The sequence below is a fragment of the Mus musculus genome, chromosome 18 (genome assembly GCF_000001635.26).
Source record: "Mus musculus strain C57BL/6J chromosome 18, GRCm38.p6 C57BL/6J".
NCBI classification, from domain to species: Eukaryota; Metazoa; Chordata; class Mammalia; order Rodentia; family Muridae; genus Mus; species Mus musculus.
In genome coordinates this window covers 35,766,843-35,786,552 of record NC_000084.6, presented here as the reverse complement: position 1 = coordinate 35,786,552, position 19,710 = coordinate 35,766,843, and the positions used below count along the sequence as shown (strand labels likewise).

The window sequence follows — 19,710 nt, the reverse complement described above, 5'->3', positions numbered from 1 at the left end:
AAACTCCCTCTGGTTACCTCTGTTCTCCACAATGAGTATGGCACATAGCCAGCTAGATGAGAAGAATCTGTGCTAATAGAGATAAATTTCAATGTCTAAAGTATCACTAACTAAGCTCCAAAGAAAATGCTGGACACTGCAGTGGTTTGAAAGAAAATGGTCCCTATAGGCTTATAGCAAGTGGCACTAAAAGAGGTGTCAACTTATTGGATGAAGTGAATCTGTCTTCTACTGCCTACTGATCAAGACATAGAATTTAGGTCCTTCTTCAGCACCATGTCTGCCTGCATGATTTTGTGCTTCCCGCCATGATGATAATGGACTCTGAACTATAAGCCATCCCTAATAAAATATCTTCCTTTATAGAGTTGCCATTGCCATGGTGTTCTTAACAATAAAACCTAAATTAAGATAGTTCCCCCATCTTACATTCAAGTTACTAGGGTCCCTTCCACCAGCTCAATCTTACTTTCTAAGTCAACTACACTGGAAACTAGAAATTTAAAATACTTACTGTAAGGAGTTACACCAAATCTCAAGCTTAAAAAGAGGTAAAGAGCAATGTCACCAAATACAAAGCGGTATATATCTTTACATCTTTAATCCCATCATTGGGGGGCAGAGGCAGGCCTATCTCTGTTAAGTTTGAGGTCAGCTTGGTCTACAAATAGAATTCCAGGACATCCAGGGCTGTTACATACATACACACACACCCTCTAAAAAACAAGTACAGAGAGAGAGAGAGAGAGAGAGAGAGAGAGAGACAGAGAGAGACAGAGAGAGACACAGAGAGAGAGAGAGACAGAGAGAGAACAATAAAAAAGGGAAGTCTGTTTTCTTATGATAAAATCCATACCTGAAAGAATTGTCAGGTTATCTGCAGTAAAGGTTAGAAAATGGTCATTTTAAAAAAAGAAAGAAAAATTGAGTCCATAGTTAAACTGAGGACAAATTTGGTATCAAGTATTATGTATCTTAAGACAGTTTGATCATCAGGAACAAAGCACACCTTTAGTAGTCCTTTTTTTAAAATACAAAATCAATTTAAAAAATTGAGTGGTAAAGGATATATAATTTATTAAGTTATAAAGTACAATTGTACAGGCAAATGGAGGAAGGAGTGAGTTCAAAACTAGAATGGCTACATAACAAGACTGACTCAAAACAAGAAAAATATGGGCGGGGCTGGAGAGATAGCTCAAAGTTTAAGCACTGACTGCTCTTCCCAGAGGTCCTGAGTTCAATTCCCAGCAACCACATACATGGTAGCTCACAACCATCTGTAACAGGATCTGATGCCCTCTTCTGGTGTGTCTGAAGACAGCTACAGTGTACTCATATACATAAAATAAATAATTCTCTAAAAAAAGAAAGAAAAAGAAGAGAGAGAGAACGAATGAACGAAAGAGAAAAATAAGGACTCAGTCCTTAAGAACAGTTCAATTGTTTAGTTACAAGCACTTACATCTGGCAGTTCACAACTGCCTGTAAATGCAACCCCAGGAGACCCCACTCTCTTCTGGCCTCTGTGGGCACTATATACCCATGCATACCACACCCACATCCACTCTTACTTAAAACAAATAAAGCTTTAATCCCAGCCAGGAGGCAGAGGCAGGTAGATCTCTCGAGTTTGAGTTCAGCCTAGTCTACAGAGTTCCAAGGCAGCCAGAGCTACACACAGAGAAACCCTGTCTCAAAAAGCCAAAAATAAAAGGGGTTGGGAACCCTGCCTCAAAAGACCTAACTTTCCTTTCCCACCTCCACCCCCCAAAGAACCAGGCACACTGGCTCAAGTGACATCTGTTAACTGTAGCTGAGGCAACAGTACTGCTACAGGTTCACCATCAGCCTTACACTTTAGAGCAAGTCTCTACAAAGCCAAACACACAGACACAGACACACACACAAACACACACACACCCCAGTGCAACAAGGGTGGAAGAGTTGGCTCAGTGGGTTAAGAGCTCCGAGCTGCTCTTTCAGAAAACCTAGGTTGAATTCCCAGCATAGGCATAGCAGTTCCCAAATCTCTGTAACCCCAGTCCTAGGGAATCCAATGTTTTATCCAATGTTTGTTTTATCTCTTGGCAACAAACCAAGATGCACATATATCCATGGAAATAAAAGTGTATACACCTTATTGAAAGAAATCAATCTCCACAATCTTGGCACTTGTGGAGGGCTGCTAGGAAAAGCAAATATATCTAGGAGGCTTGTGGTTCAAGTCTGTTTTTGTTGGCTCTGGAACCAAAGAGAGCACATGGCTTTAAATTGAAGATACTTATACCCAAGATGAAACTAAATTCTACCTAGGCAAAAAATGTGCTCATGTATATAAAGCAAAAAGCAATACAGTGATCCCTGGAGGTAAGCTGAACAAAACCAGAGGCATCTAGGTAAAGATAGCTCAGGCCTATGCAAACAGTGACATGTTTCATACCAAATTCCAGATCAACATTCCTGCAAAGGCCATTGTACACTGCATCCATGTGGTGCTGTACCCGTCATAGATTTAAACTGAGAAATAGTAAATAAAATGACTTTAAAAAAATCTTCACAAAATTAATTTTAATACACGATCACAGTCAAATCAGGGTAAACACATCCATGTCTCATGTATTTCTGTATAACAATGTTACTATACTATGTTCATCCAACTGTCTTAGTGCCCCTCCCCCCCTACACACACACACACACACACACACACACACACACACACAAAGAAGCACCATAACCACAGTAATGCTTGCTTACAGTTTCACAGACCATCATTATCATGGTAGGGGGCACGTCAAGCATAGTGCTAGAGATGCAGCTAAAAGTTACATCCTTATCTACAGGCAGAAAAAACAAGACTAAGTCTGGCATAGGCTTTTGAAATCTCCAAGTCCACCCCCAGTGACATACTTCCTCCAAGGAATGTTTAAAAACCATACAGTACTATTTGTGAATTCTGAAAGTATTTTTTGGATTAGTGCAGAAAAGGTTACAAGCAGAGGTATTTTGTAGTATAACAGAAGTGTGAAAATATTATAATACAGTTGTGCACTGGTGGTGTATGACTTTAATCCCAAACAATTTCAAGGCAGAGAGGGCAGATCTCTGTGAGTTCAAGACTAACCTGGTCTACAGAATGAGTTCCAGGACAGTCAAGGCTACACACTCACACACAAAAAAAGTTTTGAAACACCCCCCCACCTTTTAAATAGCAGGGGCAGTGGTGGTGCAGCCTTTAATCCTCATACTCAGAAGACAGAGGCAAGTGGACCTCTGTGAGTTTGAGGCCAGCCTAGTCAACAGTTTCAGGACAGTCATTGCTACAGAAAAATAAAAAGAGAAAAAATAATATATATTACAAAATTAAATTATTACACATAAGTAACCAAAAATAAGACATTAAGATAACAATTTACATTATGTGTGTGTATATGTAGATATATGTAGGTAGATACACACACACACACACACACACATGCCTGTGGGTATTTTACATGTATGTAGTAGTTGAAAGAGGATGTCAGATCCTCTAGAACTGGAGTTAGACATTTGTGAGCTGCCATGTTGGTGCTATGAAACAAACCGAGGTCCACTGGAGTAGCAGCAGTAAGTGCTCTTAACCACTGAGCCATTTCTCCAGCTCCTAAACTATATATTCTTCAAAGACAGTTACTAATTAATTACTCCTTCCAGCATTCTACAATTGACAAAAGTAGCATCTACTAAATAAAATGCAACTATCAAGTGATATCCTATGGTCACTGTGATTTGCATTTTGATGAGCAAGGGAGACAATGTAAACACTAGAGCCCTTATAATAGCAGGATTATAAACAACTGCCCAATTTGGAACAGTCTAAATTCTATTGCTTTGTATGCAAACAAGAGCCGGGCAGTGGTGGCACACGCCTTTAATTTTACCACTTAGGAGGCAGAGGCAGGTGGATTTCTGAGTTCAAGGCCAGCCTGGTCTAGAGTGAGTTCCAGGACTGCCAGGGATACACAGAGAAACCCTGTCTCAAAAAAAACTTTAGAGTGAGGAGAGAGAGACAGACAGACAGACAGACAGACAGACAGACAGAGAGAATACAAAAATCAATGTTTTAGCATAACTTTTATCTGAAGATGGCGACTGAACCCAGGACCTCCTACATTTAAGAGAAGGCACTCTTATTAAAGGAACTTAGGAAGATGACTCAACAGTTAAGTGCATTGCTCTTGAAGAGCTCCCGAGTTCAGTTCCCAACCCCCTAACACTCAGTGCTCATGAGCACCTAACTAAACACACACACATAATTACAATGCTAGAGCTGGGCATGGTGATACATAATCCCAGCACTCAGGAGCCATTCTCAGACGCCCATATGAGAAAGTGTGATTATGTTTTAAGCAGCCAGTTTTGTTTTTTGTTTTTTCTACAAACAGGTTTCACAAGCATTTATAAGACAGGAGATATTATAATGGGAGCTATAACCTTAAATGATTGAAGCAACCATCAGTAATGGTTCAAGGTGATAATATATCAACAGTCAGGTTGCAATGAAAAGCAGCCAACTCTACAAATCATCCAGCACCTGGACAGGTGCAGGGACGCACAACTGAACGTCAACTTAACCTAACAGAGGAAACCTAAAAACCTAAACTAAAGGAGACACGCACACTCCCATAGCTCCAGCACTCAGGAGAGATGGGAATTTGAGATCATTCTCTGCAACAGAGCCAGCACAGGTAATAAGACCTTATTTCAGAAAATAAAATAAAAACTAGGTATTGACATGGCATCAACCAAGCAGATTTCTTAGAAATAGAAAAAACAAACCCCCAAAACAAGACAAAAATATTTGTACAAGATTTGCACTTTTTGTAGGTCTGAATTTGTTTTAAATTTTCATAAAAGTTTAACAAATGAAAAAGTCCAAGGGCTAACCAGGCAGTTACTTTATTAAAAATTGTGGATATTAAATGTTGTATTACTGAGGGCTTGCAGAGACTGGACCCTATTTGGTGCCCAGCACCCATGTCAGGTGACAGAAAACTGAAAACACCAGCTCCAGGGATTCCAACATCTCTGACCTCCTTGGGCATCTGCACTCACATGTTTAAACCTACAAGCAGATAGATAAATGGACACAAACACATAAAATAAATAAAGCCCAGCATGATGGCTCACCCATTCAATACCAGCATTCACGAGGCCAAAGCAGGAATATCTCTAATAAGTTCCAGGCCAGCCAAGGCCACATGGTGAGACTGTCTAAAAGACAAAAATAGGAGCTAGAGAGATGGCTAAACAGTTAAGAACACCTAGCTGATTTTTCACGGACCTGTGTTTGGGATTTCAGCACCTAAATGGAGGCTCACAACTGTAAATCCATTCTTTAGAGGATCTGATACCCCCATCTGGCCGCTGGGGGCACCACACATGCACAAGATGAACACCTTTAGCATCAGCACTCAGGAAGCAGAGGGGGGCAGATGGCTATCACAGACCAGCTTGGTCTACATAGTGAGTCCTAGGCCAGCCTGAGCAAATTACTGAGATCCTGCATCAAAAACAAAACATGGGGGCTGGAGAGATGGCTAAGCAGTCAAGAGCTCTTCCAGAGATCCTGAGTTCAATTCCCAGCATCCACATGGTGGCTCACAACCATCTGCAATGGGATCCAATGCACTCTTGTGTGTCTGAAGAGAAGGGCACATACATAAAATAAATAAATCTTAAAAAAAAAAAAAAAGTCTTAGGACAACCACCTTTTTAATTAACCAAAAAAAAAAAAAAAAAAAAATCCAGTGAAGTTGTTGGTGTGCTGGTACAGACTACATAGTTGATAAGCAGGAGGACCAGGAACTCAAAGTTAGTCTGGACTACATAGCTGAGTATGAGGCTGATTATGGGCTACATGAAACCCTATGTTAAAACAGACAAGCTGGCAGGGTGGGACATAGGCACTCAGGAGGCAGAGGACAGTGGATTGCTGTGAATTTGAGGCCAGAATTATTACATAGAGAAATCCTGTCTCTGAAATATAAGAAAAAAGAAAGAGACAAAGGAAAGGAGGGGCTATAGGGATAATTTTTTATATGCACTGTGTAAAGATGTGTCTATGCCCCTCCTTGCATACCTAAGATGCCGTTTCAATGGTTAAAATAAAAGAACTATAGTAAAAGGTAGACTAGAAAGGTAGGACATCTGGCAGAGAGGACTCTGGGAAGCAGGCTCAAGGGATTTTGCCACCCAGACTCAGAGGAAATCAGATGTATGAAACTGAGAGTTAAACAGCCACGTGGCAAACAAAATATAAACAAGTTGAGTTACAAGCTAGTTGAGAGCAAACCTAGCTTAAAGCCAAAAGCATAAATAAATAAATGCCTCTATGTCATTATTAAGAGCTGGGGCAGGGACTGGAGAGATGGCTTAGCAGTTAAGAGTTACTGGCTGCTCTTCCAGAAGACCGGAGTTCAATTCCCAGCAACCATGGTGGCTCACAACCATCTGTAGTGGAATCCAATGCCCTCTTCTGGTGTATCTGAAAGACAGCTACAGTGTACTCATATAAATACAATAAATCTTAAAAAGAAAGAACAAAAGAAAGACAGACAGACTGATCTACAGTTACAGAAGGGAGGAACGGATGGATTTCTTTTGAGACAGGGTCTCTCTTTGTAGTCCTAGTTATCCTGGAACTTAGTATGTAGACTAAACTGACCTCAAACTCAGAGATCCACCTGCCTCTGCCTCTTTCCTGAATACTGGGATTAAGGCATACATCACAACACCCAGCCCAAAAATTAAACTTAAAAAGAAAAAAAAAATTCAATTAAGCTAAGCATGACGGCTCATGCCTGTATCCTAGCACTTACGAAGCTTGAGAGTTAAAGGCCAGACTGAGCTACAGAATGACATACTGTCTAAAAATAAAAAAGCAAATATAGAATTCAATAAAAGGGCTAGGGGTAGGTCAGTGGCAAAGGGAATGCCTCCTACACCTGAAGCTCTAGGTTCAATCTCTGATATTGTTACCATTCCAAAAGGAAAATTAAAAAAAAAATTCAATTCTCAAAAAAACAAACAGACAGACAAAAAAACAACCCCCCCCCCAATTCAATTCAAAGGAAATTTATTATTACTATTGAGATGGAGTTTCTATATAGCCCTGGCTATCCTGGAATTTGCTCTGTAGACCAGGTTAGCCTAACTCTGTCTCCCAAGTCCTGGGATTAAAGTCATGTACCACTACTGCTCTGCTTCAAAGGAAATTTTTATAGTATCTTCAGGGAGCTGGAGTCAAAAGGACTCATTGGTTGTTGTTCTATGATTAAGAGTCCTAGCTCCCACTCGCTAACTAGTTACAGGGTATCAGACACTGTTCTGGCTTCCACAAGTACTATATGTATGTGGTAGACTATATAGTCATAAGTGTAGGGTAAACACTAATATAAAGTAATAAAAATCAAAAAGAAAAAGAAAAGAAACTCAGTTTTCCATTCAGCCTATGTCCCTTTTTTTTTTTTTTAATGTTGTGTGTTTTGTCTGTGTATCATGTATGTGCCTGAGACTGGAGTTACAGATAATATAAGCTACTGGGAATCAAACCCTGGTTTTCTGGAAGAGTAGTCAGTACTTTTAACGGAGTCATTTCTCTAGTCCCTCAGCTTATAATCAAGTCCATTGTCAAGTAACAACCTTGAAATATGTTGCAGTGCTAGCATTACGTATCTATTATACATGGGCTGGTGAGAGGACTCAGTGGGTAAGAGCACTGACTGCTCTTCCAAAGGTCCTGAGTTCTAATCCCAGCAACCATTATGGTGGCTCACAACCATCTGTAATGAGATCTGATGCCCTCTTTTGGTCCGTCTGAAGACAGCTACAGTGTACTTATGTATAATGATAATAAAAATTATAAACCATCAAGGGCTGGTGAGATGGCTCAGTGGGTAAGAGCACCCTACTGTTCTTCCAAAGGTCCAGAGTTCAAATCCCAGCAACCACATGGTGGCTCACAACCATCTGTAACAAGATCTGACGCCCTCTTCTGGAGTGTCTGAAGACAGCTACAGTGTACTTACATATAATAAAAAAAAAAACCATCAAAACTTTATTTTTACAAAAAAAACCACAAGTGTACACCTTCATTTCCAAAATGAAGACGGTAATACTTCAGTCAGCAGCAGCCATCTGTTAGGAATTCCTGTACTGGGAACTACCTAGGATATTTCAGCAGCCATCTTTCTTTGATCATAATATCCAGAATTGCAAACTATCAAAACTACCCCTTACCACTCAAAGACACACACTAAAAAGAGTACACTTCTTAGTTAAAAAAAGTATTCTTCCAATACTCCATATTTCTCATAAATACAGTTAAAGAATGGGTTTTTAATATGTTTTCCACACTGGTCTCAGACTCCTGGAACTCAAACAATCCTCCTGCCTTTATCTCTCAATTTAGCTGTGCCTACACCCATTTAAAAAATCTTTTGATTTTTATGAGGTGAAGAAACTTTGCAAAAAACTGTATCATGGGCCGGGTGTGGTGGTGCATGCTTTTAATCCCAGCATTTGGGGAGGCAGAGGCAGGCGAATTTCTGAGTTTGAGGCCAGCCTGGTTTACAAAGTGAGTTCTAGGACAGCCAAGGCTATACAGAGGAGAAACCCTGTCTCGAAAAACCAAAAAAAAGAAAGAAAAAAAAGGAAATAGACATCTTTAATCCCAGCAGAGGCAAGCAAATTTCTGTTAAGTTCCAAGCCAGCCAAAGATATACAGTAAGACCCCACCAAAAGAGAATATATGCCAAGACCCAATCTACACACACCACACACAATTATCTGTAAATAAATAGATCCACAGATCTTGGCAATAACATTTAAAGAGAAATAGGAGGCAAATGGCCTATTTCCTAGCTTCCTTGTTATCCTTGCTCACTTTAGTTACCTGTCTGATCTTGAGTTCAAAACTTTTATTTAACTAAGAACTTTGCTTTGGCGCCTTAGAACTTTGCCTTAGATATAGATATACAGTGATATTACTTTGCTTCAAAACTATGCACACAAACCTTAAACTATAAATAGCGAGACATAACTAAAATATCCAAGGCATTATCAGGGCTTTAAAAAGTATCCTAGCACCGGGCGTTGGTGGCACACGCCTTTAATCCCAGCGCTCGGAAGGCAGAGACAGGCGGATTTCTGAGTTCGAGGCCAGCCTGGTCTACAATGTGAGTTCCAGAACAGCCAGGCCCACACAGAGAAACCCTGTCTCGAAAAACCAAAAAAAAAAAAAAAAAAGTATCCTAGCTTGCACATTTATTTACTAAGAATCTTATGTATCCTAGGCTAATCTAAATTTAATATGTAATTGATCTTCTCAGTCCTGGGACTTTAGAAGAACCCTACAAGAGGCTAGGGATCAAATCAGGACTTTGCATGCTGTCAAGCGCTCTACCCACTGAGCTTCACACCTAGCTCTTATCATCTTTTGCCAATCTTGAACTCCTCAAGGAATCAAGAAATTTAGCTTGTAAGCCAGATAGGCAGTGGTGGTATACGCCTTTAATCCCAGCACCTGAGAGGCAGAGGCAGTTGGATTTCTGAGTTCGAGGCCAGCTTGTTCTGCAGAGTGAGTTCCAAGACAGCCAGGGCTATACAGAGAAAAATTTAGCTTGTTACCCTTCTCAAAAACAGAGAAATTAGCCTATATTTCAACGAGGACCCTGCATAGTTATAACTAAAGATAAAAGGAAAAACAGGAAGCAAAAAAGGTCTTTGATCAGTCAAAACACCCCATACAGTTCACAGAACACATGAAACCCTCTTCACTCAGAGCCTACTGGATCTTATTTTAGACACAATTTTAATAAGCTCCGTGATCTGGTTTCTTAGCCCACAACAGATGAGATGCAGCCAACTGGAAAAGGGCTGGGGGTGGCACTAGAAGAGGAAAACACTCAAAGCATCAAAACCCAAGCTAAAGACCTATAAAGTCAGCAGAAAACCTCAAACAAAGCAGACCAAGGTCATTTGGTGTAGGTAGACACACACAGAGACACACAGACACAAGTCACACAGCATTAAAATCCCTGCCAGAACTATACTGTTTATAATGTGTCTCTTTGGCAACTTTTGCCCAAAGTGCAGCTCAAGAATCTCTTAAGATATACATTAAAATAATGCCCATTAAAAGATTCTTCCATGGTTTGAAATCTATAGCTCAGTAGTAGGATTTCTGTTGAGAATGTACAAGGCTTGGTTCAATGTTCAGCAATAAAAATAAAAAATGCTATAAATATGGCCAAGATAGTCTACACATGTGTGAAATTCAAATTATAAAAAAGATTTTTCACTGGGTGCTTGGTGATACACACCTTTAATCCCAGCACTCAGGAGGCAGAGGCGAGCAAATTTCTGTGAGTTTGAGACTAACCTAGTCTACAAAGCTAGTTCTAGGTTAGCCAAGGCTATACAGAGATCCTGTCTCAAAAAATAAAATACTAAATGTGGGGCAAGTGGCCAGGGCAGAGTCTCTCAGAACCTTTCCATCTGGATGAGTTTGGGGAGAGCAGCTGTGCTCCAGGATCCCAGCAGCAAGGCAGGCATGCAGCCCAATATGTAAGCATTTTCTAAAAGTGTCAAATTCAGACACAAATCTATATATAATCAGAGAGGTTTTAAGATTCTATTTATTTATTTATTTATTTATTTATTTATAATATGTAAGTATACTGCAGCTGTCTTCATACACACCAGAAGAGGGCATCATATCTCATTACTGATGGTTGTAAGCCACCATGTGGTTGCTGGGAATTGAACTCAGAATCTTTGGAAGAACAGTCAGTGCTCTTAACCACTGAGCCGTCTCTCCAGCCCCCAAAGTAAGATTATGCTTCCTGTCAAATGTGGTAAATTATTTTAAGAATTCTCATGACATCTGAAGTTGAAGGGGTATTGCAGTAATTTTTTTCTTTTCAGAGACTTGACAATAGGAAAGACTCAAGACCAAGACTGGCTGATAATACAGACCAAGCAAGTCTTGGGATTCCAATACAGATACTCTGGATTGAGGACAGGACAGGAATGGTCTTATCTATATCCATTAATCCTATCATTTAATGTAAACTATATGCCACACAAAAAGTCTGAAAAACCTGACTTCTGCTTTTATTTTCGCTATAATTTTGACAAAAATAAAATGGGGCTTTTCTAGTCTCTGGCAGTCTAAGACAAGTGAAGCCATACTTAACTTCAAGAAAGGTTCTAGGACCAGGCGGTGGTGACACATGCCTTCCATCCCAACACCTGGAGGCAGAGGCAGGTGGATCTCTCTGAGTTCGAGGTCAGTTTTGTCTACAGATCAAGTTCTAAGATAGCCAGGGCTACATAGAAAAATCTTATCTTTTTGAAAACAAACAAACAAAAACGTTTAGGTTATTAAATGGGGATGGAGGGAGATATATATAATCAAGCTACTGAGCTAAGAACACAATTTAGCCAAATGGTGTCACCATGAGGCAGTAGTTCAGGGATCAGCCTTGTCTACAGAGTAAATTCCAGGACTTCCAGAACAAAGAGACACCAGGTCTTGAAGAACAATAACAAAAGAATGCAGTTCAGATGGCCAAGTTCTTGCCTAACATGTAAGAACTATGGGTTTGATTCCCAGAGCCACTTAACACCTGACGGGTTGGCACATGCTTATAACCCTAGTATTCAGGAGGTAGGGGCTGCAGGAGCACAAATCAAGGTCATGTGCCCATACTTCAGGTCAGCCTGGCACAAACAGAACCCTGTATCAGGAAAACAGTTTGAGGGCTAAAGAGGCAGCTGAGCTGTTAAGAGCATTTGTTGCTCTTGCTGATGACCCAGGTTGGATTCCCAGCTCCCATATTGCGGCTCACAACCATCAAACAGGCATGTACAATGAGCACATACATGTATGTGTAAAGGCAAAACATTCGTAAAGTGAAATGCACAAATCTAAGAAAAATCTAATTAAAAACTTGGATCACATAGATAGATGGCTCAGTTGGTAAAGGCAAACCTGACAACTCAAGTTCAATTCCTAGGACCCATGGAAAGGTGAAAAGAAGAGACTTTACAAAGTTATCCTCACACTCCCATGAGGGCTGTGGTTGAAACACACACAAACACACACCCACAATTTTAAGGTCAAATGAACATTTCTAAACCTGATTTTTAAAAAATATTTGTAAGAACTGAGAATGTAGTAGAGTGTTTGCCTTAGCATGCAGAAGATCTTGGATTCAATCCCTAGTACTAAACAAAAAGGTCTAGTGAAGGCAGGTGTGATGGTACGTGCCTGAATCCCAGCACTCAGGATCAACACCAGCAGTGACAGCCTAACTCAAAAACAGCACTAGGAGCAAGCTGTGGTGGCACACACATTTACTTCTGGCACTGGGAAGGCAAAGGGGCAGGCAGATCTGAGAGTTTGAGACCAGCACACAGGCAGAGCTGTTACACAGAGAAAACAAAACCCACAACAACAGGAACTATATTGGGCGGGCAAATGTTATTCTAAGATTTAAATGTATGTTTTGAGTCAGTGTCATCTCCCTCTCTGAAGAAGTCTGTATAGCACAGATATTAACAGAAACTCTAAAAGCTATTAACTTGATGGTTTAATCTCAGCCCTTCAAAGGCAGTGGCAAGTGGGTCATGGAGTTGAGGCCAGCCTGGTCTACACCATAGTTAAAAGTTCCAAGCCAGCCAGAGCTAGTGAGACTCCACCTTAAAAAAAAAAAAAAAAAAAAAAAAAGAATCTCTACAAAATTTCACAAACCAAACTCCCCTTTCCGAGCTTTGGGGGGCAATCTTTACAGGTCTAATTCAATACCATTTCAAATTGATAATGCTCCATTAGACTCCATAAAGACTACTAAAGTCTTAGAAATACATATACATGTTACTTAGATGTTTCTTACTTTGTTCTTATCCCTTACACAGTTTTTCTTTTGATCAAACTTCTTTGTGCAAAGACCCTGCTTCATTTTAGTACAAGATTTACTACCTGGGCTGGAGAGATGGATCAGTGGTTAAGAGCACTGACTGCTCTTCCAAAGGCCCTGAGTTCAATTCCCAGTAACCACATGGTGGCTCACAGCCATCTGTAATGAGATCTGATGCCCCTTCTGGTGTGTCTGAAGACATCAACAGTGTATTTACATATAATAAATAAATCTTAAAAAAAAAAGATTTACTACCTAAAGTCTACCCTCTGGGTTCTAAGAAATGAAAGAAAACAAAAGTTGGTAAGATGCTAACTCACAGTAAGGAATGAAATTAATTCCACAAAGTCTTGAATAAAGAATAAATGAGGTCCAATTGATTGCTGAACTGTGCTCCAACCTCCATTCTTTTGTATTCCTACCCTATCGGTCCTTATGGGTTATCCCAGGTCCAGCCACTTACTAATACAAGTTAATATCGCTCATCTGAGGAGCCAAATAAAACAGCAAACAAAACTCACCAGTGGGTAACTTCCTATTTCTAAGAGGGAAGAAAAGTAATCATAAGTGATACTAAGAAGTTAATATTTGGGGGGCTAGGGGCTAAATTTTAATCAAAGCCAATGTTCTCCATAGTATTAAATCTATCATTAAATAAGTGGATAACCTTTCATTTAAAAGAATTAAGAAGTTATTTCTAACCAAAAATAGAGTAAAATCCCTTCTAAATTGGAAGTCTCAGCAAACATAGTATATATTTTCAGGGTTAAAATCATTTTGGAAGAAGTCTGTGAAAGGAATTTCTCCGGCGGTTTTCAACGTTCGGTTTTCTTAACTGAATGGCTTCTACTCTCTACCAGTTGTTGTTCCACTAGATCCAATCCTGCAAAACTGAAGGGTTAGTTTCTGACGACATACACCAACCCCAAGGAATAAAACGCTTCTCCACTTAATCCCCTCCTCCCTCCGGTGTGGCATTTTCTTACCTCTGACTTCCAAGTCCACTTTCTAGACCAGTTAAGGTGGCCTTTCGGGAGCAGTTAGCTGCCCCAGAGTTAGTTAAGTGAACTCAAGAAAAACAGTCATGGAGCGAGCAAATGGACCCTCTGGTCGGCCTAACTATGTCCTCGATCTCAGGCAGCTCGAAGGAGGGCACCAGAGTAGGGGGACAGACTGCGAGCAGCCTATCGACCTCAGATCACAGGGCCACCCAACTACCAGCCGCCCCACCCCTACCCCCCAACCCCCCTGCGCCGCCCCAAGTCCCTTTTTCGGCCGGACAATAGCCCTAAAGAGCATCAAGTCTCAGGCTGGAGGGAGGCCTGGAAGGGCGTCGGGGATTAGAGCCTGCGAGGACAAGAGCAACTTTGGCCTAAGCCAGGGCCCCGCGCACGGGCCTTCCTGGGCGCCATCTCTGGGAGCGGGGTGTGAAGGCCGCCCCCCTGGGGCCGGCGCCGGCAGAAGGAACCAGACGCCGCGAGTCCAGCGGAGGCGATCGCGGGAAGTGCAGGCCGCAGCCTATTCAGGGGGCCCGCCCAGCGGCCCATGCCCACCGCAAACCCCCTGGCCGCTTACCTTGTGGATTCTCTTCAGAGCCATGGTGGGAAACGGTGGCGACGGCCCCCGGGGCGGGGACGGGGACGGGGGAGGGACGGGGAAGGGGCGAGGGGGCCTGAGACCGCCCGAGCGGTCGCGAGTCGACCGGAGAAGACCGGGAGCTCCCGGGAGTGCGGATCAGACGAGCTGAGGGCCGAGGCCCCACTCAGCTTCTGGGCCTGCCGCAGCGGTCACCGCATCACCCGGCGGCGGCCCCTTTATGCGCTGCTGCCACAGCCGCCGCCGCCGCCGTAGCTGCCTCTTCCTCGTACGCTCAGCGCCGCCTCCTCGGCCGCCGTGGATCCCTCCGCCTGGGAGGAAGAGCCCCCAAGCTCCGGGCTCGCCCAGCGCCTTACGGTGGCGGAGCCGGGGGGAGCCTGCTCTCCTGCCTGGTGCAGGTGGACTAAGGGACGCGCGGGCGGGCGGCGCCGCCGGGGTGGGGCCGCCGGAGCGCAGGGTGGGCCCAGGCCGAGGGGCAGGTCGGGAGGCGCCGGGATTGGCGGGCCAGGGAGGGAGGGCCGGGCCGCGCCAGCGGCGGAGGGATACGGGCCGCCCCTGCGAGCACCCTACGCGCCGGCGCAGGCGCCGGCGCAAGCACAGCCGCAGAGGGGATGACGTCGCGAGGCAGTGGGAGGAAATCTCGCGAGAGTTCAGGCGCGGGTTCTAGATGCTCACTACTCCCCCCCACCCCCCTTCGCCAAGGCCTGAGAGCAGCCTCTGGTACCCTGCGTGACTGGGTCTTCGAAGATCAATAGATGCTTAAAGGCACGGGTTTTCCATATTGTGTAATCACCATCAAACTCGGAAGTAACTAATCCGACCGTCACTTTCCATGAAAAAGAAAGGGACTTTTCCAAGGTCACACAACTCTTCAGCCTCACCACCACCACCCCAGAAAAAGAGGGTCCTAGAGCTTGCTTGCACTGGGAGCCCTGAGGCTGCTGGTCCCAACCAAGACCTCAACTGGACAGGACTCGAGGGTTCCATCCGCAGCCACTGGCTTGTTAGCATCAGGGAATGTGCCGTGTAGAATGAGAAAATATGGGAAGGATTTTTGACAAGGTTTCATTGCAAGTGGCAAGGTTGATCACCTCTCCTTACAGAGAAGGGTGGACCCCAGAGACAAAACTCTGCCAGTCACAGAGAATCTGTATGTTAGAGGGCCTGTATGAGGAGGAGCAATCTGTAGGTGCAGGTCTTTCTGAAATATGAAAGAAAACACAAAAATGCCTTCAGGTCAGATTTTTAATTTTGTTCTTTTTTTTTTTTTTTTTTTGATTCAATAAAGTTTTATTTTCTCAAATGCACAGCTGATTGAACCTGTTCTTCACCAGCAGCTGGGGCGTCTCCACCCTTTGTGTTTCTGGTATAAATCATTTGAGCTCTGTGCTTTGAAACCAGCTTGATAAGTCCTTTACTAAGGAGCTTCTGGAGGGCTGCCCTGGCCAAGGACCCGGGAATCTTCAGTCTCTCGGAGACCATGGATGGAGTAATAAGCTTATAGTTGGAAACTTCCTTACAGAGATTGTCAAACAGGACAAGATTGTCCAACTTGTCCCGAACTTTGCTTTTGGACCACTTCTTAGCCTTGGCGCCAGATTTATTTACTGGGTCTTTGTCCTTTTTGGCCGACTTTCTGACATTTTTCTTCTTCTTGTCGTCTTTGGGCGGCATGGCGAAACTCAGGGAGTCGTGTGGACCACTGCAGCTTCACTAAGATGTCAGGAAAAAAATTTTAATTTTGTTCTTAATGGTAACATTCTTGTATTTAAAAGGCAATGTAGGAGCTGTTGATGGCTCTGTGGGTGATGGTACTTGTTGCCATGCCTAATGACCTGAGTTGGATCCCTGAGACCAACTTGAGGAAAGGAGAGAACCTATTCCAAGTTAACCTGTGACCTCCACACCCAAGCACAGGTATACACAAGGGCACATACTTACCCACACAAATGTAAGTTCGAAAAAAAAAAAAAAGAAAATAACATGTATTTTACTGATCCCACTTGGGGAACATTTAAAGAGCTGTTTCTAGGTGCTAGAGAGATTGTTCAGTGGTTCACAGCACACATTGCTCTTCTAGAGGACAAGAGGCTGGTTCCTAACATTCACCTCAGAATCACAGTTCCCTGGGACTCCAGCTCTAGGGGATCCAACACCTTTGGCCTCTGTATTCATGTACACACACCCTTTACCCAGAGAGATGCTAAAATAAAAATAGTTGTTTTCAAAGGCTGGATACAAAAAAAGGGGGGGGGCGTGTACTGGCTAGTTTTGGGTCAACTTGACACAGCTGGAGTTATCACAGAGAAAGGAGCTTCAGTTGAGGAAATGCCTCCATGAGATACAACTGTAAGGCATTGTCTCAATTAGTGATCAAGGGGGAAAGGCCCCTTGTGGGTGGGACCATCCCTGGGCTGGTAGTCTTGAGTTCTATAAGAGAGCAGGCTGAGAAAGCCAGGGGAAGCAAGCCAGTAAAGAATATTCCTCGATGGCCTCTGCATCAGCTCCTGCTTCCTGACCTATTTGAGTTCCAGTCCTGACTTCCTTGGTGATAAACAGCAGTATGGAAGTGTAAGCTGAATAAACCCTTTCCTCCCCAACTTGCTTCTTAGTCATGATGTTTAAGCAGGAATAGAAACCCTGACTAAGACAGGGGGTTATGCTGTTTCCAGCTTTATTATTAAATATAAGGGTATGTGGGTAGGAGACATTTAATGGACATTTAATTCACTTTAGATGAGGAACTGACTACAGACCAAAGTAAGGATACTAATAAAGTACTTGGTGAACCAATGTATTTCCTTGGGGCTATTTATAAGGGTACGGGTGAGGGGTCACTCACAGGAGCAGAGGTGACTGAGAGTCAGCTGCATTTATGAAAGCCCACCGCAGAGGTGGCAGCTCTGGGGCTCACTGTATGACTTGCAGGCATCTTTACAAGTAAGAATCTCTCCAAGGAAGTTCACGGGTCTTTGCTTCTTATACATATCTTGGCTGGTGTCCCTCTTCCAAGCAGCTCAGCTGGTCTGTTTCCTTTAAATCCTTATGTAACCTGGGGGGGGGGGGGGGCAGCCATATGTATTTGGTCAATTTCAGGGACTTCCTAAGACCCTTAGGTTGTCTACTCTCCAAGGTGGTTTTTGTTTGTTAGTTTTTTGTTGTTGGGTTTTTGTTTGTTTGTTTGTTTGTTTTTGGTTTGTTTGTTTGTTTTTTGGTTGTGTGGTTTGAAGGCAAAGCCTCACTATGTAGCCCTGGCTGTTCTACAACTTGCTAGGTCGACTAGGCTGGCTCACAAAGACCTACCTGCCTCTGTCTCCTGAGCTGGGATTTGAACTCAGGACCTTTGGAAAGAGCAGTCATGCTCTTAACCACCTAGCCATCTCACCAGCCCCCAAGAAAATCTCTTAAAGGCATGCCCAACTGCTTGGGCTTTAGTTGATTCCAGATGTAGTCAAACTGACAACCAAGATTACCCATCACAATAACTCTCTGAGATCCTCTTGCTTCAGCATCCAACCAAAGATTATAGATGTGTGTCACACCTGCCTTTCTTGATGTCTCAGTTTGAGACAGCCTGGGCTAGCCTCGAACTATAGATATTCCTGCATCTGTCAGTGGAGTGCACCACCATGCTGATTTGCATACCTTTCTGATACAGGACCATCATGTCTAGTTTATGCTAAGGAAGCATGACTAGAGCTTTATGAGGATTAATTGCTGACTACCTATTGCACCATCATTACACCATTATCAATGCTTCCCCCCCCCGCCCCACCCCCCGGACATCTCATATATTGCAGGCTAGCTTTGAACTTACTGTGTAGCCTAGGATGTCCTGGAGCTTCTGAGTCCCCTGCCTCTACCTCCTGAGGACCAGAAGTAAAAACGTGTACCATCTTTCTTTTAGGTAGTGCTAGAGATCATACCCAGGGTTTCGTGCACGGTAGGAAGTACTCTACTAACTGAGTACATTCCCTATACCAACCATTACTGTTTATTTATTTTAGGTTAACAGAAGCTTTCTTGGGAAAAATGAAGACTGCATTCTATCTTTTACTTCCATTTTATCAATTTTTAAAAGTTTTATTAGTTCTTTGAAAATTGTATACAGTGTTTTTGTTCTGTTTTGAGAGAGTCTCCTTTTGTAGCTCTGGCTGTCCTGGAACTCTCTATGTAGATCAGGCCATCCTTGAACTCACAGAGATCTATCTACCAGCCTCTGCCTCTGGAATGCTGGGATTAAAGGGACACACCACCATAACTACTACATCATGCTAAGCAATGTGTTTAGAAAATATTCCTGCGGGGGGTGGGTATGGGAGACTTTTGGGATAGCATTGGAAATGTAAACGAGGAAAATACCTAGTTAAAAATAAATAAATAAATAAATAAATAAAAAGAAAATATTCCTGCCTGCTCTCCAAACTCTTCTCAGACTCACTCTCCTTTCCCCTTCCATCCAATTTTCCGTCTTTCCCTTCTCCCCCAACCCCCCCACCCCCAGCCCATCAAAACCAATTTGAACTGCCCAAATATCCTTGGATGTGTGATGTCATCTTCCACTGGAGAGAGGCTGCCTTACCAGTGGCTACCATCTCCTATCAGCTAACCATTGTCAATAGCTCCACAGCTAAGGGTAGAATTTAGTGGCCTATTCCTCCTTATGCTGGGATTTGATCTGTTGGGACTTGACCAGGTATTGCAGATGCTGTCATAGACACTATGAGATCATATGTGTAGCTCCTGTGGTATCCAGAAGACACTGTTTTCTTTGTAGTCATCCACTGCCTCTGCCTCTTAGACTTTTTCTGCCTCCTCTTCTGTAATGATTCCTGAGCCTTGGGGGGAGGGGATGGGGATATGTATGTTTCAGTTTGAGCTGAGCACTCCTAAGTCTCTTATTTTCTGTACCTTGGACAGTTATGAGTCTCTGCGTGAATTACCATCTTCAAATAGGAGCTTCTCTGATGAGAGTTGAGAGATGCATTAATTTATGGGAATAACCTAACCCATGGGTAGATTAGATTAATACTATGTCCTTAAGACAAAATGGGTATTTTGCTACTATATTGTAGCAAAAATAATAGTAGTAGCTTCTCCCCTCAGGCCTAGAGTAGGGTGTGGGAAAAGGTAACAACACAGACCTGGA

At 42.9% G+C, this 19,710-nt stretch overlaps 1 protein-coding gene and 1 pseudogene across 2 annotated transcripts in view; both read right to left on the bottom strand.

The window, feature by feature from the left end:
- Positions 1–14,994, bottom strand: part of Ube2d2a (ubiquitin-conjugating enzyme E2D 2A) — a 35,614-nt gene extending 20,620 nt beyond the window's left edge. The window contains exon 1 of one of the 2 annotated variants that reach the window (NM_019912.2): positions 14,541–14,994. In NM_019912.2, coding sequence (NP_064296.1) covers positions 14,541–14,564 — 24 coding nt within the window. In that variant the 5' untranslated portion in view covers positions 14,565–14,994. The other variant, XM_006526120.3, reaches the window with a different exon arrangement.
- Positions 14,995–15,851: 857 nt separating this feature from the next.
- On the bottom strand, positions 15,852–16,245 carry Gm16490 (annotated as a pseudogene).
- Positions 16,246–19,710: the final 3,465 nt, after the last annotated feature.